Here is a 20,582-nt window from a genome sequence, read left to right as displayed (position 1 = left end):
TGATTTTTTGTTAGGAACTTTACGATTTTTGCATTGTGAAACTGTCATGACAGTTCAGCACATTTCCCCCAAATTTTCTAATTATTGTAATAATAACTTTAAACTGCAATTCCTATATCTACTATAAAAAAATAATAATAATTGTTGTAAAAACATACTTGTCATAATGCAAAAACATCCAAAAATTTGTCGTAATAAAAAATAAAAATTGTGCATTTTAAAAATAACATTTATAATATTGTGAAATATGGCATATTTTGACTTTTTTTTTTACAGTGTGTGACATTGTGAGATCCATCCATTAATATTTCTTAAATATGTTTGACCAGCTTTGACTTATTTATGCATTATTTGCATTATTTCCTATTATATATTCTTGCTTTGTAGGTAAAATATGATTTGATGAGATTCACCCATTAATACTTGATAAATATGTTTGACCAGCTGTAGGTGCATTGTTTTCATAGTGGACAAAAATAAAACATTAAAATTGTGAGGCTAAATGTGCTTAATTGTCATGAAAATAATGCTGCAGTGCACAGACTTAATTTCCTTTTTTTTTTTTTTTTTTTTTTTGTCTTTCAGGTTAAGTGTGATTTGCATTTTGTGAGCTTCACCTGATTGAGGTATTGGATTCAAATGGATCCCATGTGCATTATATCTTGAACAGCCTGGGTGAGAGTGGAACAAAAATATTTACGAATGGATGGGTGAACAGGCAAAAAACAAGTGTAAGGAGTCTCTGGTGAGAAGCAGAGTGTGGTTTATACAGCAGGTGTGTAGAAGACCTCTCCACTGGTCAGTCGGCGCAACAGCTCTTTCCATAGAAGCTCTCTCTCCATCTGCACTCCTTTCATAATGCCGCGGTTCTCCTGTGCCCGGCGGGACAAATACGGAATCACCTCATTCACCGGACCATAAGGAACATACTTGTACACAGGGAATCCTGCCTGAGCTGGAGATAAGAGCAGACAAGAAAAGATACCAATCTTTAAAGTGTTTTACTTCATTTATAACTGTTCATGCATCCATTTGATTGACATGCATTTTATAACTGTACTCTTGGTAATACTTTATATCTTATACTAAGTCGTATAAGATATAAAGGGGAAGTCGTGGCCTAATGGTTAGAGAGTCGGACTTGCAATTGAAGGGTTGTGAGTTCGAGTCTCAAGCCAGCAGGAATTGTGGGTGGGGGGAGTGCATGTACAGTGCTCTCTACACCCTCAATACCACGACTTAGGTGCCCTTGAGCAAGGCATCGAACTCCCTACTGCTCCCCGGGCGCCGCAGCATAAATGGCTGCCCACTGCTCCGGGTGTGTGTTCACAGTGTGTGTGTGTGTTCACTGCTCTGTGTGTGTGCACTTTGGATAGGGTAAATGCAGAGCACGAATTCTGAGTAGTAATCATTATAATAAAAAATAATAATAAAAGTACTAATACAAATACAAAGTAAAACACATCAAAATTACTCAAACTAAAATCTAAAACAATAAATAAAATCTAAAAATAGTTTCAAATATTAAGGAAAACTACAATAGTACCTCAGAAGTTCTAAAAAAAAAGAGATATTAATATCCAAAATAGGTTCATAATTAATAAAAGGTATTATAAAATTTTACTGTAATTTCAGTAACGTGATCCCTATAGAAGTGATTTTAAAAACTGCTAGCATGTGTGTGTGTGTGTGTGTGTGTGTGTGTGTGTGTGTGTGTGTTCACCTAACGGAAAGCTGATTTGGTCGCACATTCCCAGGAGCTGGCCGAAGTACACCTTCTTATCTGTGGGAGCCAGACCCATTTCATTCATCCTGTTAGAGCATAAACACACAGAACACCGTCACACAAAGTGAAAAATGAGACGGGCCCTTTGGCAAGGTCATTTAATACCGGATACATTCTGGTGATTGCCCACTCAAAGTTTTACACCCGTCTTATCAGTTTCAGTCATTACACGCATGAACAAGACACATTCTGAGACACTTAAGGTGATATTAAGTGTGAATGATGTAAAAGGAGGGTAACTAGTGTGGACCTCCCTATGAATCAAGCCCTGTTGACACTCTTTGACATTGTGACAGAGAATGTTAATGGCATTTGTAATGTCACACCTTTGTCAAACGAGGTTACACCCCTAAGGAGTGATTACAAAAAATTAATTATTGCGCATTCCATTATTAATTTACACAAATTAATTAACTCCCAGAGGGAACTAAATGATCCTGATGATACAAGGATGAACATGATATCAAAGAACAACACTCTTTTCTTGCTTAACATCTCTTCACTTTATGACCAAAGATAGATTTTTATGCAAACTTACAAATGTCAAATTAATTTGTGTGAATTTTCCAATTCATTATGTGTATATAGTTTATTGCTAGATATTTTTAAATAAAATAAAAAAAATGCATTAAATTGATCAAAAGTAAAGACTTTATACAACTATATTAATACGTTATGTTCTTCTGACTTTCTATTCACCAAAGAATCCTGAAAAAATGTATCAAATTTTCACAAAATATTAAGCGGCAAAACCGTTTTTAACATTGATAATAATTACATATGTTTATTGAGCAGCAAATGATTTCTGAAGAATCATGTGACACTAAAGAAAAAATTATACAATAAGTATACAATAATTACATATATATATATATATATATATATATATGTGTGTGTATATATATATATATATATATATATGTATATATATATATATACGTATATATATATATATATATATATATATATATATATATATATATATATATATATATACGTATATATATATATATATATATATATATATATATATATATATATATGTATATATATATATATATATATATATATATATATATATATATATGTATATATATATATATATATATATATATATATATATATATATATACACACAAAACCATACATAAAAATCTAGCTGTGAAATTAGCTGTAGTGAATTATTATTATTATTATTTTTTTTTTTTTTTTCAAAAAATATTTTAAATTGAATTTCAACCACCATAATTTCCACAAAAAAAATAATAATAATGAATGGATATTTAAGTTGTGCTGGAAAGTACATTTGTTTATGATGGTTCATATACTGTATATAATAGAAAGACAGAAGGAGAGCAAATCAGTCTTACCTTCTGAGTGTATGTTTAACCGTGTCTATATTGTGTGATGCCACCATGACATTTGCTCTCTTATTCTGTTCGATCTCCTCCAGCACGTAATCCAGACACCTGAAAGACACCAGCTGCTCATAAATCATCCTGCTTTTGGTCCAAACTTTCAGCCGACATGACGGTTGACCGCCAAACACAAAAGCTTTTGAAAAGATCTGATTTATTTTGAAAGCTGTCAGAATGTGCCTTAATCATAAGAGGCTTACCTACGGTGAGATAAGCCAAGACTCTAGATAAATCTCTCCTGCCTGTGAAACATTCTGTCAGCACAGAGACTGTCTGAATAAAACACGGTTCAGGAGAAGTAGGATGTTCTGATAAGGACCTATATGTGACAAGTATCTTAGGACTGCTGATCTGGACACAGAACCTACTTGTCATCCTGCTCCTTAAAGAGAGGCAAAGTGAACCTGACCCCAGACATCCCTTTCCTGAATTAAAACATTCTTAAATGAATTGAGAATTTTTTCCATTATTCGCTGTTCCAGAACAGCACGTTGCCCACCATAAAACAAAAAAAGAAAAAAAAAAATCTAATAAGACCAAACAAGCTTTAAAATAGTTAAATGGTGAAAAGAAGAAAATGGCAAAAAAATAAATAATATATATATATATATATATATATATATATATATATATATATATATATATATATATATATATATATATATATATATATATATATATATATATAACATTGTAAATCACAAATGACTGTAAAAGTCATGTAAACTCATAGGTCAAAATGATTTCTGGTAAGGGTCAGGAGCCAAAGACTGATGGGTAATGATGTCATTATATGGACAAACTGGCCTCATGAATATTAAATCAGCTCAGGATGACTGTGCTTTTCTAGAACGTTCATTCACGTTACTAGATCAATTATGTAACTGGACATTGAATAAAAAATATGATAAATTATTTAAAATTAGACCAAACAAGCATTCAAATATTTAAACAGCTAAAAAAAAAGGTGAAAGTTATAATTAATTTACATAATTTAACATTTTAAACTCTATCCTTCAGCAACTGTCAAGAACCAGGCTTCCTGTAGTATTGTGTATAAAAAAATAAAAATAAAAATGATTTCTAAAATAAAGATAAAATATACATTTCTCTACTAAATCTAGTGTCTAAAATACTTTTAAAAATTCTTATCCAGTAGTCAAAAAAATAATAATAAAAGTTACTATAATAAAAATAATAAGTAAAAGTTTTGGTGGAGTTCTGGTAAGAGTTTAAGAGTCAGAAGCCAAAGTCTGGTGGGTAATGATGTCATTATTTGGATAAGACTGAGCTAATGAATATTAAATCAGCTCACGGTGACTGTGCTTTTCTAGACTTTATTATGTTATGTTCATATTAGTTAATATTTATGAGCCAAAGTTGTTCTATGCTATCTTGCCATTGAAACTGGCACTGCTTGCTTATACATATTCTAATATTAATCCAGAGATACAGTACTATATGTAGATATCAAACAAATGTAATATTATAAAAAAATTACACATAACACATAAAAAACCCTAAAGGTATAGCAAAATAAAGCCTATATCTGAAACTTGGTTTTAATGTGAGCCAAGAAACGAATAGGACATGTTTTAATATCAGACGATGGGGATGTGGGCTGAAAATGGGAGTCCATGGCCAGACTGCATTAGACTCTATTGGAATCAGCTGTGAGGGTTAGTGGAGTCTCGTGTGTGTTTTTTGCGAGTAGCTCTATTTGTTTTGCGTGGGTGAGTGACCGTTAATGGACTGCTGCCCAAGAAGAGCTATCAGATGAGTCACTTATGAGGCTCCATTTCAGTACAGATGCTGCTTAGAAAGTAGCGCCTTTGTAGACAACAAGGCCGCTCACTAGGTTTTGGAACAGACTTCAAGTGTGAAATGTGTAAGAAAGAATTTGGAACATTTCTTGCCTCTGGTACATTCTGCTAGTTGATTCATAGTTGGGGTTGATGGGGTCTTCGTATCCAATCTCCGCAGCTCGGCTTCTCTCCTGGTACATGTATGCCCCCCTTACCAACTTGGCACCAAAACACCAGCCCTCCCTTCTTGATAGCTCCATGTCCATGGACACATTATCAAATGCCTCCTGAACACAGAGAATTCATTACATTGCTATAGATAATCTGATTTTGTATGAATTTGATATATCATGTAAACAAATATTTGCAATGCAGACCTCCCTCATTGGTTATTCATAAATTGTCAATCTATTGAAATAAATGCTGTAGGGACTTGTTTAATATGTAAAGAGGATAGACAACATGAACAGGAACAGGAATTGTTCATTGTAAAATGAACATTTGGTGAAAATGTACTCAACCTTAGGCCATCCGAGAATGTAGATGAGTTGGTTTCTACATCAGAACAGATTTGGAGAAATTTAGCATTACATCACTTGCTCAGCAGTGGATCCTCTGCAGTGAATGGGTGCCGTCAGAATGAGAGACCAAACAGCTTTTAAAAACATTACAATAATCCACAAGTAATCCACATGACCATCAAAAAACATTGTGAAGTGTCTTTGTCTTTGGGATTGTACAATCAAGTGACGTTCACTTGCAGAACGCAAGCTTCTAGAGGGCACGTAAGTCTGAAGTAATACATTTAGGTAAATGAGTGCAGAGCCAGTGGTGGTTTTGTAGGCAAACATCAATGCCTTGAATTTTATGCGAGCAGCTACTGGAAGCCAGTGCAAATTGATAAACAGAGGTGTGATGTGTAATCTTTTTGGCTCATTAAAAATTAATCTTGCTGCCACATTTTGGATTTATTGTAAAGGTTTTATAGAACTGGTTTGAAGACCTGCCAAGAGAGCATTGCAATAGTCCAGCCTGGACAGAAAAACAGCTTGAACAAGGAGTTGTGCAGCATGTTCTGAAAGAAAGGGCCTGATCTTCTTGATGTTGAATAAATCAAATCTGTAGGACCGGACAGTTTTAGCAATGTGGTCTAAATATACAGTATCATACACTCTATACAAGTGTATAACACTGTTCTAAACAAATATGTCTGTGGATATGATGTGAGAGGATAAAGGGAATGTACTTCACTGGAGGAAGAATTATTATGGATAATGGAGTCTTATTTTGATGGTTTAAAGTTCAAATGTCTTAATGTTGGATTTATGTCTTGCAAACATGCAGCTTTTCACTTCACAAGACATTAACTGATGGACTGGAGTGGGGTGGATTACTTTTTAATATGGATTATTGTGATACCTTCATCAGCTGTTTTGGACTCTCATTCTGACAGCACCCATTCACTGCAGAGGATCCACTGGTGAGCAAGTGATTTAATGCTAAATTTTCTTAAATCTCTTCCAATGAAAAACAAACGTAACTAAATCTTGTATAGTCCAAGAGTGAGTAAAAATGTATCAGATATAAATTTTTGGGTGTTATCTACTGTATTTTCTGGTAAATAAGTAGCAACAGGTAACAAATGCATTGTTTTCAGAAAAATACAGATAAGTTGCGTCTGTATAAGCATTATTACATACAGTAATTAAAAACAGCATATTTATTCATAAATGCTAAAAAAAATCATGGTCATGAAAAACTTTTTATTACTATTTTTGGTTCAAGAAACCATGATCAACATTACAAGCAGACCCTAAAGTATATGGAGACTTGAAGTTGCCATAAGTGTGTTTAATGGTCACCATAATCATTTATTACATTTAAAGATAAACTAGAATATAAAGAGAGATTCCAAGCACCACAGTGCTACATATCAGGTTTGATGCTGCGTTGTTTAAATGTTATCCTGCTATTACTGCATAGCATGTTTTCTGCTCAGCATCTAACTGTAGATAAATCCCAGAATATCATCATGGTGTCAGACGTGTGAGTGTGTGCATGTGTGAGGCTCACTTTGAGGTAGCACTGATAGGTGTTGAAAACGACAGCTTTGTCTTTGTTGAAGGTTCTCTTCATTTCCACAGTAAGTCTGCTTATGGCAGGTTGGAAATACGTCTGTTCGGCGTCCACCATCAGCCTGACGCCATTTTCCACCGCATGCTGTTCAGCAGATGAGAAGCAGGCGGCGAGTTAAAAACACATTAATCAGCTGACTAAAAAAAGCTATCACCACAGACAGCAGTATTTTAATTGATGGGGCAACCGTTATTCCTGATATTACCAAGGATTTGTCAACAAATAATTATGCTATAACCTCCGCTATAATAATGACAGTGATATAGTGGTGCTAAAACGTATTTGGACATTTAGAAAATGCTTGAATTCTAACAAAATAATAAACCAAGTGGCATTCATTTTAAATTGCACATGCAAAAATATACAAATAATAGTTTGAAGTTGGAAAGTTTTTTTTTTTTTTTTTTAAATTGAGTAAAAACAATAATAATGTGAGCTATTATTATAATTTAAAATAAGTGTTTTCTATTCTAATATACTGTAAAGGTCCCCTTCTTCGTGATTCCATGTTTTAAACTTTAGTTAGTGTGTAATGTTGTTGTTAGAGTATAAATAATATCTGTAAAATTATTATTACAGATTAAAATTATAAAATTATTATTTTAAAGCTCAAAGTTCAATGCCAAGCGAGATATTTGATTTAACAGAATTAGCCTACAAAAAACGACCCGTTTGGACTACAGCCCTCTAGTTCCTGCAGTAATGACGTCACTAAAACAGTTTTTTGACTGACCTCCGCCCACATGAATTCTCAAAAAGGGGGCATGGTCTTGTTGCGCTCCGACGGAGAAGAGGAAGAGCTGTTTGTGTTTGTCGCCATGTTGTTTGAAACGCTGTTTTTTTTCATCTCGAAGTCCAATCATCTTTGTTTGGGCTTCCCAGGGATGCTGTACTTGGAGACTAATGGTTACAATTTCTGTTTAATTCGGTTCCGGAAAATTATAATCCACATGTAAAACTATGTGCAGCACATTTTGCTGAGGACAGCTTGCTGAGGACAACTTTCTCAATCAGTTTAATGCCGGATTCGCATAAAGATTATTCTTGAAAGATGGAGCAGCTCCCTCTTTATCTGGAGAAGGTGTTGTTTATGGACCACAACCGGTAAGTGTATTTTATTATTTAAGTTGGTGTGTTTAACAGTTTCTGTCACTTATTACACAAAGGGCAATGCTGTTAAGCTTTGTTAACTAGATTTTAGGGCTGTGCAAAAAAACGAATGCGATTTTAATGCGCATCTCATCAGTAAAAACGCTCATGTGACTATAAATACATCTCCAGCACATGCTCCTGCCCACTTGCTTCTCAAAACCACTCCAAAACTAGTCCAATCGTGCATTTGCAGGAGGGCAGCGTGCTCTCAGGTGCTGTCGAATCACAACACAGGAACCGCTGGTCCAATCAGAACTCGTTACGTATTTCTGAAGGAGGGACTTTATAGAACAAAGAAGTCATCAGCCCGTTTTTATGACAGTGAAAACAGCGGTATACAGATAGGTGAATTGTGTGAAAAATATTGTGTTTTTTTACACGCGAAACATGAACACGTTATATTGCACACTGTAAACACAATCAAAGCTTCAAAAAGGCGTGTAAAACGGGATCTTCAAAATAGAATTTATTTCCTGTAATTTAATTAGAATTTTCAGCATCATTACTCCAGTCTTCAATTTCACATGATCCTTCAGAAATCATTCTAATATGCTGATTTGCTGCTCAAGAAACATTTGTGATTATTACACATGTTAAAAAAAAGTTATGCAGCTTAATATTGTTTGTGGAATCCATGGTAAATTTTTTCAGCATATTTTGAAGAAAGGAAATTTCATAAGAACATAATTTTTTGAAATATAAATCTTTTGTAGTATTATAAATGTCTAAACTGTCACTTTAAAAAAATTGGATGCATCTTTGCTGATTTTCTTTTTTTTTTTTTTTTTTGACCAAAAACAACTTCAACAACAAATTATATTTTTATAAGTCGCATCACACCGCAACTCACAGTAGAATGAGTGAGATCCACTAGGCAGTTTCAACTTTAAAAATAAAAAAATAACAAATAAAATATTATTTTTATTCTCCAGGTAACCAATTTGGAGAAAAACTGTTACATGCCATCTCTAAACTTTATTTGATTTGGTACTTTTCAGGCTGAAAAACAGGAAGCCTTGAGTGTACGGTGAAGTCACACAGCTTGTACCAGCGGCCTTTCACAGTGCGACATAAACCCGATACATGTTCCTCACATCAAGTTGACGGGGCGGAACAGCTCTCTAACCTCCACACTCTGTTGAAGGCTTTCTCAGAATCGATCTCGGTTACATTCTTCATCCATGACTGTCTGTTAGACCATGACCTTCTGCCACTCCGCATGAATACCACAGGAGAAACAGAAGAGGAACACAGCCAATGTACGCACCTTAGCCAAGACGTCCAGTCGCTGAAGCATCCTTTTCATCTGCCTTTCCTCTTCCTCTGTGAACTTGGACAGAAGAGGCTCCAACTCAGCAGTCTGTTAAAATAACAAATACAAAATGGAACGAAATTCAGTATTTGAACAGAGATTCAGAATATAGGTGCATTTTCATTTGAGAGGTCAACCTTACTAATGTTAATTTTCTTTTAAGTACAGGTTGATTGATTGATTGATTGATTGATTATTATTATTATTATTTATTTATATATATATATATATATATATATATATATATATATATATATATATATATATATATATATATATATATATATATATATATATATATATATATACTTTTTTTTTAAACAGATGTTTTTTGGATTATTGGACAAAGATCTTTCAGGTAGATGGTACAGTTTTCTATAACATTACAGTCTCCTATTCCACTATATTATGCAATAAGAAAGGCATTCATAGGTTGACTTTCTCCAGCAAATGCATGGGTTTGAAGAAAAACTACCTGTCTGACCGAACAACAGAAGAAAGAGGTGTTTTAGAAACCTGATTGGAAACAATATATTTTATAGCTGCATGTTAATTGTTATTGATCAGACTTAGGGCTGGTACTGAGCTTTTGTTTTGTAACAATTAGAGATAGAAACAAGTGTTACTTCAGTATTACTTGTAATAGTGTTTATTCATGTTTTGAATTGTATTTGACTTTTATATTTTCAGGTTTCTGATATGTTGTTTACGTTCAGATCAAACCATAAATAATCTATCTGCGTACATACGTTGTTTACGTATGTGATACTCTCCAAAATGGCGCTATAGGGTGACGCGGAGGAGACAAACTGTTGAATAAAGTCATTATTTTTGTTTTCTTTGCGCACAAAAAGTATTCTCGTAGCTTTGTAAAATTACCTTTGAACCATTGATGTCATATGGATTATTGTAACGATATCCTTGCTACGTTTCTGAGCCTTGTTCGTGTAAGGATCCTTTGTGTCTCTGGAGGGTCAGAGAGCTCTCGAATTTCATAAAAAATCAAAGATATTTGTCAAAAATTTGTCTTCCGAAGATGAACGAAGCTCTTTCAGGTTTGGAACGACATGATGTTGAGTTTTTAATTGCAGAATTTTCATTTTTGGGTAAGCTATCCTTTGAAGTCACACCTTTAAGTTTTCCACAAAAAAAAAAGAAGACAACCCCTAAAAATGAAGATTTTCTGTACTTGTGATGGAAGCCTCTTGCTTCTCTTGCAGGCAAAATTCCAGACATATCTTCATAATCGAATGACCTGGGAAAAACTCAAAACTGCGAAGGGGCATTTGCAGTGTTTATAGAACCAACTAGACCATGAGAAATCGATAACCCTCTTAATTTATGCTGTGGTTAAGGTATCCATTGCTTGCTGTCTGCCTACCTGCAGGTTTGGGACAACCAGTAGATCAGATGTCTTCGTTCTTTCGTCAATCAGACGGTTCCAGTCCAGCATGTCCACCATGCTTTGGGGAACAAATAAAATACAGCATTCACGTTTCAAGCAGCTTGTTAGAAATGATGGTTCTTAAACATCAAAGGATTTGCATGCATCATTACGGAACTGGTCGATTCTGAGTGCACTTTTATGAGTTTAGTTACTCAGGGGTTTAGTTGACTCGAGGGGGTCAAGCAGAGTAATGGAGCACCCGTGGAATAGTCCTTGAGTAGCTCTCCTCGGTTTATAAGATAACTTAATTGTCTGCCATTGATTGGAAAGATTTACAAGTCTGAGTGTCAGAACAGCTACGGGAAACTGGTGTTTCTCACCCTGATGAGTGCAGTTGTCCATCAGAGAAGCAGCTCTGAATGTTGCCTTGAGCTCCCAGTCTAGCTAGACATGCCTGCAAGGAAAACACACACATTTCCATTCAGCAGACCAAACACTCCGAAAAAGACTGCATGATTAAAGGCAGAGTTCACCCAAAATGAACCCATTGGGTTTTGGTGTTCCAAGGAGCACAAAGTGATACATTCTCAGGGTCGATTCATGTAGTATCACTATTGTCCACCCAAAAAATACAATTTGTTGATTCCTGTTTGATCTGTGCATATTTCTTTCTTGATTCAGACAACACAACTTTTGCCCAGGAGAAAGTAATAATATAGATAGAGGACTTAAAACCAATGGCTTGAAATTGAAAACATCTTAATATTGGATATGTTTAATATAAACAAGCTTTTAGCTTTACAATACATTAATTGGTGGACCGTAGTGGTGTGGATTACTTGGATTATTGTGATGTTTTTATCAGCTTTTGGACTCTCATTCTGATGGCACCCATTCACTGCAGGTGAATGTGATGCTACATTTCTCCAAATATTTTCCGATGCAGAAACAAACCCATCTACATCTTGGCCGGCCTGAGGGTGAGTTAATTTTCTGCAGATTTTAATTTTTGGCTGAACTATTCTTTTAAGCAAAACCTACATCAGTTCATCTAATGGATATAATCACACATACATGTCTTATGTAATTGTCTGCTAAAAGTCTACTTAAAGGGTTACTCCACCCTAAAATGGAAATTTTGACATTAATCACTTACCGCCATGTTGTCCCAAACCCATAAAAGCTCTGTTCATCTTCAGAACACAATTTAAGATATTTTGGATGAAAACCTGGTGTAAATAACAGTGTGAAAAACCAGAAAGGTATGAAAGTCGTTGTCAGAATACTCCATCTGCCATCAGACGTGCATTCTGGGTTATATGAAGCGACGGGAACACTTTTTGTAAGGCGAAGAAAACAAAAATAAAGACTTTATTCAATAATTCCTTTGTCAACGGTCTCCTCGGTTTCACTTCATATCACCGTACTGCGTATGCACTTCTGTGTCCTCCACGCCACAAGGACGCGCTGTTTTATTTTAAATCAAAGCTAAATACACAAAGAAAGAGGAGACTGTTGACAAAGGAATTATTGAATAAAGTCGTTATTTTTGCTTTCTTAGCTTACAAAAAGTATTCTCATCGCTTCAAATAACCCAGATTGCATGTCTGATGGCAGATGGAGTATTCTGACGACGACTTTCATACCTTTTATAGACTTTGACACTTATTTACTTGGCAGTCTATGGGACAGTCTCAAGCCTCCAGGTTTTCATCCAAAATATCTTAAATTGTGTTCTGAAGAAGATGGGTTTGATGGGTTTGGAATGACATGGGGGTAGGTGATTAATGACAAAATGTTCATTTTGGAGTGGAGTAACCCTTTAGTCATTTATAGTCAGGGTAATTACATTTTGCCATTAAAATGAATGTAGCTCATATTGTACAGTCAAGCAGTATAGAGTCCTGTTGCTTGCTGTAGTTAATATTTGTTACAGCCCCCTTACAGTCTATTTCAGTATTACACATGCTTCAGTGTTGGTTGATTTGTGCGTTTGGCCAAAGTTTGAACCCAGTTCGTACCTGCAATTGCTCTAGATCCAGTTTCTGCTCCAGCACCTCCACGCCGTCTTTCCCCTGCTTGGCTGCCAGGAAACTGAAAAAGCGTCTCCATTTCACCAGCACCTCAGAGAACTGGAGCTACAGACGCCAGAGGGAAGGATGAGGAGCCTGTTTAGTTCACCAAGGTGACAGATTTTAACCCGTGTTTTCTGATGAATGAACCCTGCCTAAACCTCAGTCTTACCAGGAATTGTGGTCGGCCCAAGGCAGTCATCTTAATAGCTGAGAAACCGTCTTCAGAACTTCCACCTGAGCAGGCAGGTGATTTTCTTTTAGAGTTATTTTAGAGGTACTGTAACTGCAGCAATGGAAGTGAAACTGCCTTTTTTAGGAGCAATTTTCCAGGAACGCTGAATGAATTCTATGCAGCTATACTTAATGTTGCCGGTGCATTACAATGGGTGTTTCTCCAATAGTGCTGGCATAATGGAAAACTTGAGCTGCATGCACATTCACAAATATAAATGCTTTCAAAAGGTCAGCTTCCATGCCTTCTTGGCACTCTTACACATACACTAAAAATACAAATAATCTGCATAGCACACAACAAGGATTAATGGAATAACAGGATAAAACTTTGCACCATTTTCCACAAATAGAGTGCATTTTGGTGTCCCATATTTTTTTTTTTTAAAGGAGGCATGAATCTTAGCTTGAAATGTTTGATTGAAGCCACAACACAATGATACAGAAAAATCTACTTATTGCAAGACTTAAGAGTAGAAGTGTTTATATAAAAAAAATTGGCCTTGGAGTCAAAATGGTTAAGAAACACTGTTTTAAACAATTCAGATAGACATCCAAGTAAACTCATGTAAGATTAAATTAAAAATAAACAGATCATAAATATTTAACATTATATGAGGATCAAATTGATAAAATTGACTTTATCTTTAAGTTTTAAGCCATGTTTTGTATCCTATTCGTGGAAAGTGCCCTGGTTACTTTCTATGTTTTGGTCATTGCATTTGTAGCTCCTGGCTTTTGTTTTGCTTGTAAAACTGACTCCAATTCCAAAGCTAATTACTAATCGGCTTTAATAGATGGTCTGTTACCCGAGGCTCTGATGCATTTCAGAAAAGTCTCCATGTGTTGGTCGCATTTCGCCTCATCGGCATAGAAATAAGTATGAGCGCTTGTCACGCCTTCACGACGATCGCCAAACTTCCGATGGGCTGTGAACTTCTTCTCCCGGTGGTCAGCTCCTGAAAACAATGTCCAAAAGGGAAAATATGACCTTTTACTTCAATATTACAAAAGAAATGAACTGTTACAATGGTGCACATACTCACCAGGGCTTGCATTCTCTGATGTAGACATGAAAGATCTATCAATAAAGAGAGAGACATTGACATTTTTAATAAAACAGGGGACTAATGAAACCAACTACTTGTTCTTTAGGTCTTTTTTAGAGACCTTTAGCCAACAAAATGAAGAAACAACAGTTTCTGTTGAGAGGAATCAATAATAACTGCAGAGGCTGCTATGAAGTCACTTTACCGTGGTACACTTCTGCTATTTGTTTCCATTCTATATTTCAGGGTCAGCACTTAGAGTCACACAGTGACTCTCGCCTGATGTCTCTGCTTATACCCGCATGCATTTAAACTCTCTGCTGTGCAACACTGATGCTCAGACCAAGAATTCAAACCAACTTAAAGGTTACACAGACACACGGGGAGTGATTTGTTTAGATTGAGCTCCTGTGATCACCACATCTTTCGAACGGCACTCACACCAACGCCTCCAATCTTCCCCATCCACCCCCAGAGCCGTGAATACGCTGCATGGGGCGGCTCAGTGCAGACAATGTTTTGACGTCTGTAATGTTCCAACAGGAAGGAATGTTGAGATGTTGATGGGGACATTAGCGATGGACTCGAGCCCTTGCAGACTTAAAGTGCTCAGTTAATGCCCAGCCTGCAGCTAAACAAAACCGTTATCGAGCAACATATACACATACATTTTTTGCTTTTTTTTTGTTATTCAGTTGAATAAAAGACTATTTTTCCCCTATACATTTCATCATTTAGGATTTCTTCAAAAAAGTACAAAAAAAAATCTCTTTCTCGTGAACCCAGTCTCATGTCTCATATATATGTATGTGTGTGTGTGTGTGTGTGTGTGTGTGTGTTGTCACAAGATTAATCACAATTAATCACATCCAAAATAAACAGTTTTGGTTTACATAATATATTAATGTGTACTGTGTTTATTAATTATATATAAAAATCTTTAATTTACTGACATGCATGTATTTGTACATATAAGGGCAGGTAATTTAAGGCATTATGGAGAAAAATTATGCGTTAAAATTATTAACGCATTTAACGCACTTGCCCCGCTCCAGACCTATGTGGATCACGTGCCATTTCATACAGCCGATTGATGACTAATATGAGGCAGAGCAACAACTTACTGCGTGATGGAGCCTAGAGAATATCCCTAAAATTCAAGATATGGGGCAAAACGCCAGTTTGAAATTTTGTCTCATACTTACATCACATCACACGAACTTGGGTAAGTGCAATGTCACACGAGTGCAAATGGGATACTCATCTTATACAACAGTTCATTAAGAAGTTAATATAAAAGACAAATCAGAAATGTTCATCCCCGAGCAACCCACAGCAGCATTTCATTTCTTAATCCAGGTTTTGAACGAATTTGGTGAACCATTTGGCAGTTGAACCACTGGCCATAGTCGCATTGGCTTTGAACTGGCACTGCACAGACCGATCGGAGTATGACATCAAGGTACTGCGAGAGTGATTCAAAAGCACAAGGAGTCATCTGCTCTCTAAAGCTCTCACGGTACTTTGATGACACACACCGATCGGTCTGATGGTGATGACCTGATTCAAGTCGAACAAGCCTAATGATTCAATGAACCACTCATAAAGAACCCTTTACTTCACTCTTGAATGAATCACCCATTTGAACAAATAAAAAGAATGAATAAATGACTCGATGATTTAATCATTAAGACATTTACCACCAACTACTGGCAGGTTTAGTTTATTATTTAGAGTATAATTTCATTAAATAAATAATTTAATATTTTCATAGTAATAATAATACAATTAAGAAAATAAATTATTAAAGTTATAGTTCACCCAACCAAAAATGACAATTTTTTCATCATTTACTCACATGGCCCAACATAGTATATGTAATACATTTTATCAAACAAAATATTTCTTGCTGAACCTACTTCTTGTAATCTCTGTTTGATGCTTTGCACGAAAATAACTTGAAATTATCTTTTCAGAGTAATTTCTCCAAATTTGATGAGCAATTAATTAGATTAATCACCACATCATGTAATTAATTAGATTGTATCGCTCACCAGCCCTAGTGTGTGTGTGTGTGTGTGTGTGTATACCTACACACACACACACACACACACATACATACAGTACACACTCATATATTATGTAAACAAACTCATTTTGGATGCGATTAATTGTGATTAATTGTTTGACAGCACTAGTTTTGATTCGTTTGACAGCACTAGTTTTGATTCAAGCAGAGACTTTGTGGAATTTTCTTGGACAGACAGCTGAATGTTATATAGCAGACAATTCATAAAATCAATATATGCAAGTCAATTACAGAGGACCGGTGGTTGTTATTATAATAATGGCTGTCTGCACCAAAGCAAAGACTTAACAATAACAGCTTTTCATACAAAATGATACATGGCAGGAATAGTGTCTCAGAACTCATGGAATGATCGGCCTGGGTTCCTGCATATTAGATGGCAGCCTACTCAAATGCCACATCCTCCAGCATTCTCCGTCTATCACACCCTTGATAATGCAGAAAAGCCAAGCTGAGCACTCTATTCTGTATAACAGCATTACAGGATCCAGTGGGGTGGATGTTAATGCAATATTGATAGGGGCAGAGGCTCTAAAACACACATCACGAACATAAATTAGCTTTTATTAGCCAGTGACCAGCCAGGGTCCTCTGTGCTTGTAAAGAGCATTTCCAATAAACGCTCCATTTCAGCTCATTTGGTTTGTGAGGCGAGCGATCGCGGTCATCTAGCGCCCCTCTCAGGCGACGGAGAGAACTGCGCTTCACAGCCACAGACTCACCTGAGGAGGGACGCCTAGAAAATAGCTCAGACCTCTGACAGCTGCGTTCAGAAATGAGAGCAAGGATGTGGAGGAGACTGCACTCTGTATCACTGGCTTTTCCTCATAATCCAAATGGCATATCATCTATATCTCCATCTCTCTCTCTCTCTCTCAGTACTCAGGCAATACATTTCATTTATATTTCCAGCAGAAGACCCTCTGGGACAGCACTGACTCTCTGTAATTTCCAAAAGGTCAATGACAAGAACAAATGAAGATTTTTTTTTTTAATCAAATGTCAATAACATTGACACAGCTGTTGAAATGTAGTTGAAGCTAATGTTTAAGGGCCTGGGCTGATAATAGAAAGGTCATAGGTTCAGTTCCAGGTCAGGACGAATCACAAAAATGTACCTTCAGAATTATTAAGAACAGACCTGGATTTCTAACTAGCCCAGACTGCAATTAGTACACATTAAATGGAATAGTCTACTATTTGCTAAATAATGTGTGTAAATGTTTCAGTAATGCTGACAAACAGGAAACAAATTACATTTGAGAGCATATTTTAATCTGTTGAATATGCATTGGGTGGCTGATCACATCACAAGAAGTCAAAATCTCTGAGTTTGCAAACAAGATTGTTGTAGTTAATTATTGCTACTTACATTTTAGCTAAAACTGAAACTAAAATTATTTATTCAGATTTAACTACTGGCTATTTTGTATTTTTTTATGCAAAATAAATAAATTAATACAAATTAAATAAAGCTTGAATAACAGTTAAAAAAGAAATGCACAAAACGCAGTAAAATTTTTACTGTAATTGGCGATAAATAAAAACAAAAACGGAATGAAATCCAAATGTATTTATTTAACCTTAATTTTAAACATTTACATATAAAAAATAATAATAATAATAACTCAAGATAAAATAAAACCTGAAAATCTAAATATATTTGGGATGATCTCCATGTTTTGGCCAATATAAAATAACCCACTTATGTCACAACACAGCGTTAAATACTATAAAACATTTGCTGTTGTGGAAACAGAGAGCAGCTCTATATCTAGATGTGTACCACAAAACAAGATTCCTAAACAGTGAGCATGTTGATACCATCAACATTAGCCAATCAGAAACAATGGGCCTTGACCGAAACAACCAATAGCATATCGGCTCTTTGTTTACATCTGTGACAGCAGATCAAATAACTACTCAAGTCTATTTCTGTAGGCTCTCCACATGAGCACAAATCACAGCATGGCCATTAACCTCTAGGCCTGCAACTAAAAAGTAGTTAGTGTGATGCAAAGCAGACTAATTCAGGCCGAAAGATTTTGGATTCACACTGCTAAGCTAGTAGGGTCTGAAAGGGAGAAAGTTAAGTCAAAACACTTAAGGATTCAACTAAACTAATTGCCAAAAAACAGCAGGTTGATATCAGGAGAGCAAAAGTTCTTAATTAGCTGCTTTAAATTAGGCAAATTAAGCACTATAGCTCTATGGAGCAAAATAATTGCGCTCATTTATATTCTGTTCTTATACTTGGTGTGATCTATACCACTGATTTATTTATTTTGCTCTTAATTGGTCAGGTCTGGCTCATGTATTCTGCAAATAAATGCCTCCAGACTAGTTAAATGTAAAATGTAAATTACTTGTAAAATTTACCAATCGATAGAAAGTGTATTTTGTTAAATACACACACACACACACACACACACATACATATACATATATTTTATATATATATATATATATATATATATATATATATATATATATATATATATATATATATATATATACACATATACATATATACACATACACTTAAATACTTATATATATATATATATATATATATAAACACATTTTTCAGCCTTAAATATCTTTACAATGTAAAATATCTTCTAGTTGTTCATGAAAGGCTATAGAATTTTATGTATGAATCTATCTATCTATCTATCTATCTATCTATCTATCTATCTATCTATCTATCTATCATAAAATTAAATGTTAAGCTGGATGTCTAAAGTAACATTATCCTATCTAGATGACAGACTTTGCATTTTGTTAATTTGCACACATATCTTGCCAGTCACCTTGGTACCTACGATGGATTGAAGCAGTAGTATACATGGTAGTTTGTGGATGTAAGGAGCAGAACTGCAAGGGAGCACTTACTCCATCTCTTTCCTCTCAGCCTCTTCCTGTGAGAGATCCTCTTCTACACTATAATCCAGCACAGCCCCGACTCCATACGCTTGGTTCTTACGCACTACAGGCCTGATGGACTGATGGTCCTCTCCTGCCACAAACTGACCGTAGAACGTCATCTTCATAAACTGCTCAAACATATTCTGTCCCAACAACTTTCTGCTGAGGTCCATTATCTGTATGAGACAGAGAGAGTGTTGTCAAGGCATGCACATGTTACAGTAGCATCTGAAGTCATCTTGAGCTGAGAGGTAAGCACTCAATGCATTCTAATATAGGAATGATTCAACTGTTTCACCTAAACACTACTTGGTATTCAATGCAATGCCATGCATATTTAATTGTGGCTTGCTGTGTATATAGTATATGGGATTAAAGACCATGTGAATCAGAACCCAGTTTATTCATGGAACTCGATTCTAATGAGCTGGTGATTTGAATCAAGTGTGTCGAATGAGAAGGACATGCAAAATATGCAGAGCTGGGGGTCGTGATGACCAGGTTTAAGAAATTTGTGTATGTCTGAGGTACATTCTGTCCTTGCCAGTAATCTTGGCTCTAGTAACTACACACTAACCACATGACTTCCCCTTGGCAAGATGCCATTCCTGCCAATCACCTGGGACAATGCCACAGGAGTAATTCCAGACAGGAACATGGAAGTCTTACATATACAGTACAACGGGATGCCTCTCCTTTTTGGTTAATATTGTATGAATAAACTATATAAGCATTAAATACATTACATACCTCCTTATTCTTATCAACCAGGATGTCATAGGAGCACAGTTTGAAAACCATCAAGCTTCTAAGCAGCTCAAGAGTGTCTTTGCTCTTGAAGGCTTCTTTGGTCTGTTCAAAGTCAATGAAGATCTTGTTACTATAAGATACATGCTTCCTGCTGTCAGCGGACTCGTCTTTAGTGTTTGTTTTGGTTGAATGTAACGCTTGCACACGCCGATGATGGCGAGTGGCGATCATCAAACTCCTGTTAAGAGTCGAGCGCCCAAAGGCAGGGAGGGTTTTGCGAAGAGACATCAGTTCAAAGCTTCTGAACACACAGTAAATACAAAGATCTCCTGCACCCTGTCCTCAAGTAGCCTACTTTATTTGCAACCTAAAGGGTCCCGCCTATATTCAAATCTGGACTGAAGGATTGGGCCAAAGCCAGTGACGTTTCTGTTTACCAACGTATACGCGCATGTGCTGCCATA

General features: G+C 35.7%; 1 protein-coding gene across 1 annotated transcript; it reads right to left on the bottom strand.

Annotated features, from left to right (window-relative positions):
• Positions 1-548: 548 nt before the first annotated feature.
• prodhb (proline dehydrogenase (oxidase) 1b) lies at positions 549-20,492 on the bottom strand. Its single transcript, XM_052555816.1, has 14 exons — positions 20,119-20,492; positions 19,336-19,544; positions 14,349-14,383; positions 14,112-14,261; positions 13,241-13,305; positions 13,018-13,134; positions 11,377-11,450; positions 10,991-11,072; positions 9,565-9,657; positions 7,083-7,229; positions 5,121-5,296; positions 3,157-3,255; positions 1,724-1,812; positions 549-955 (listed from the first exon to the last, which is right to left on the bottom strand). Exons 1-14 carry the CDS (start codon positions 20,404-20,406, stop codon positions 765-767), a joined length of 1,815 nt encoding a protein of 604 aa, XP_052411776.1. The 5' UTR covers positions 20,407-20,492; the 3' UTR covers positions 549-764.
• Between the last annotated feature and the right edge of the window lie 90 nt (positions 20,493-20,582).

Source organism: Carassius gibelio, chromosome B5, assembly GCF_023724105.1.
Source record: "Carassius gibelio isolate Cgi1373 ecotype wild population from Czech Republic chromosome B5, carGib1.2-hapl.c, whole genome shotgun sequence".
Taxonomy (NCBI): domain Eukaryota; kingdom Metazoa; phylum Chordata; class Actinopteri; order Cypriniformes; family Cyprinidae; genus Carassius; species Carassius gibelio.
The sequence above is the reverse complement of the archived record's forward strand: the minus strand, read 5'-3'. Positions and strand labels throughout refer to the sequence as shown.

Bases quoted from the DNA above. Each gene is read 5' to 3' on its own strand.
- prodhb (XM_052555816.1), bottom strand. From the start codon at position 20,406: ATGTCTCTTCGCAAAACCCTCCCTGCCTTTGGGCGCTCGACTCTTAAC. The intron at 14,384-19,335 runs GTAAGTGCTCCC...CTTTATTGATAG, and splicing joins GCTGAGAGGAAAGAGATGGA to ATCTTTCATGTCTACATCAG. The intron at 7,230-9,564 runs GTGCGTACATTG...TCTGCTGAACAG, and splicing joins GACTGGACGTCTTGGCTAAG to CATGCGGTGGAAAATGGCGT.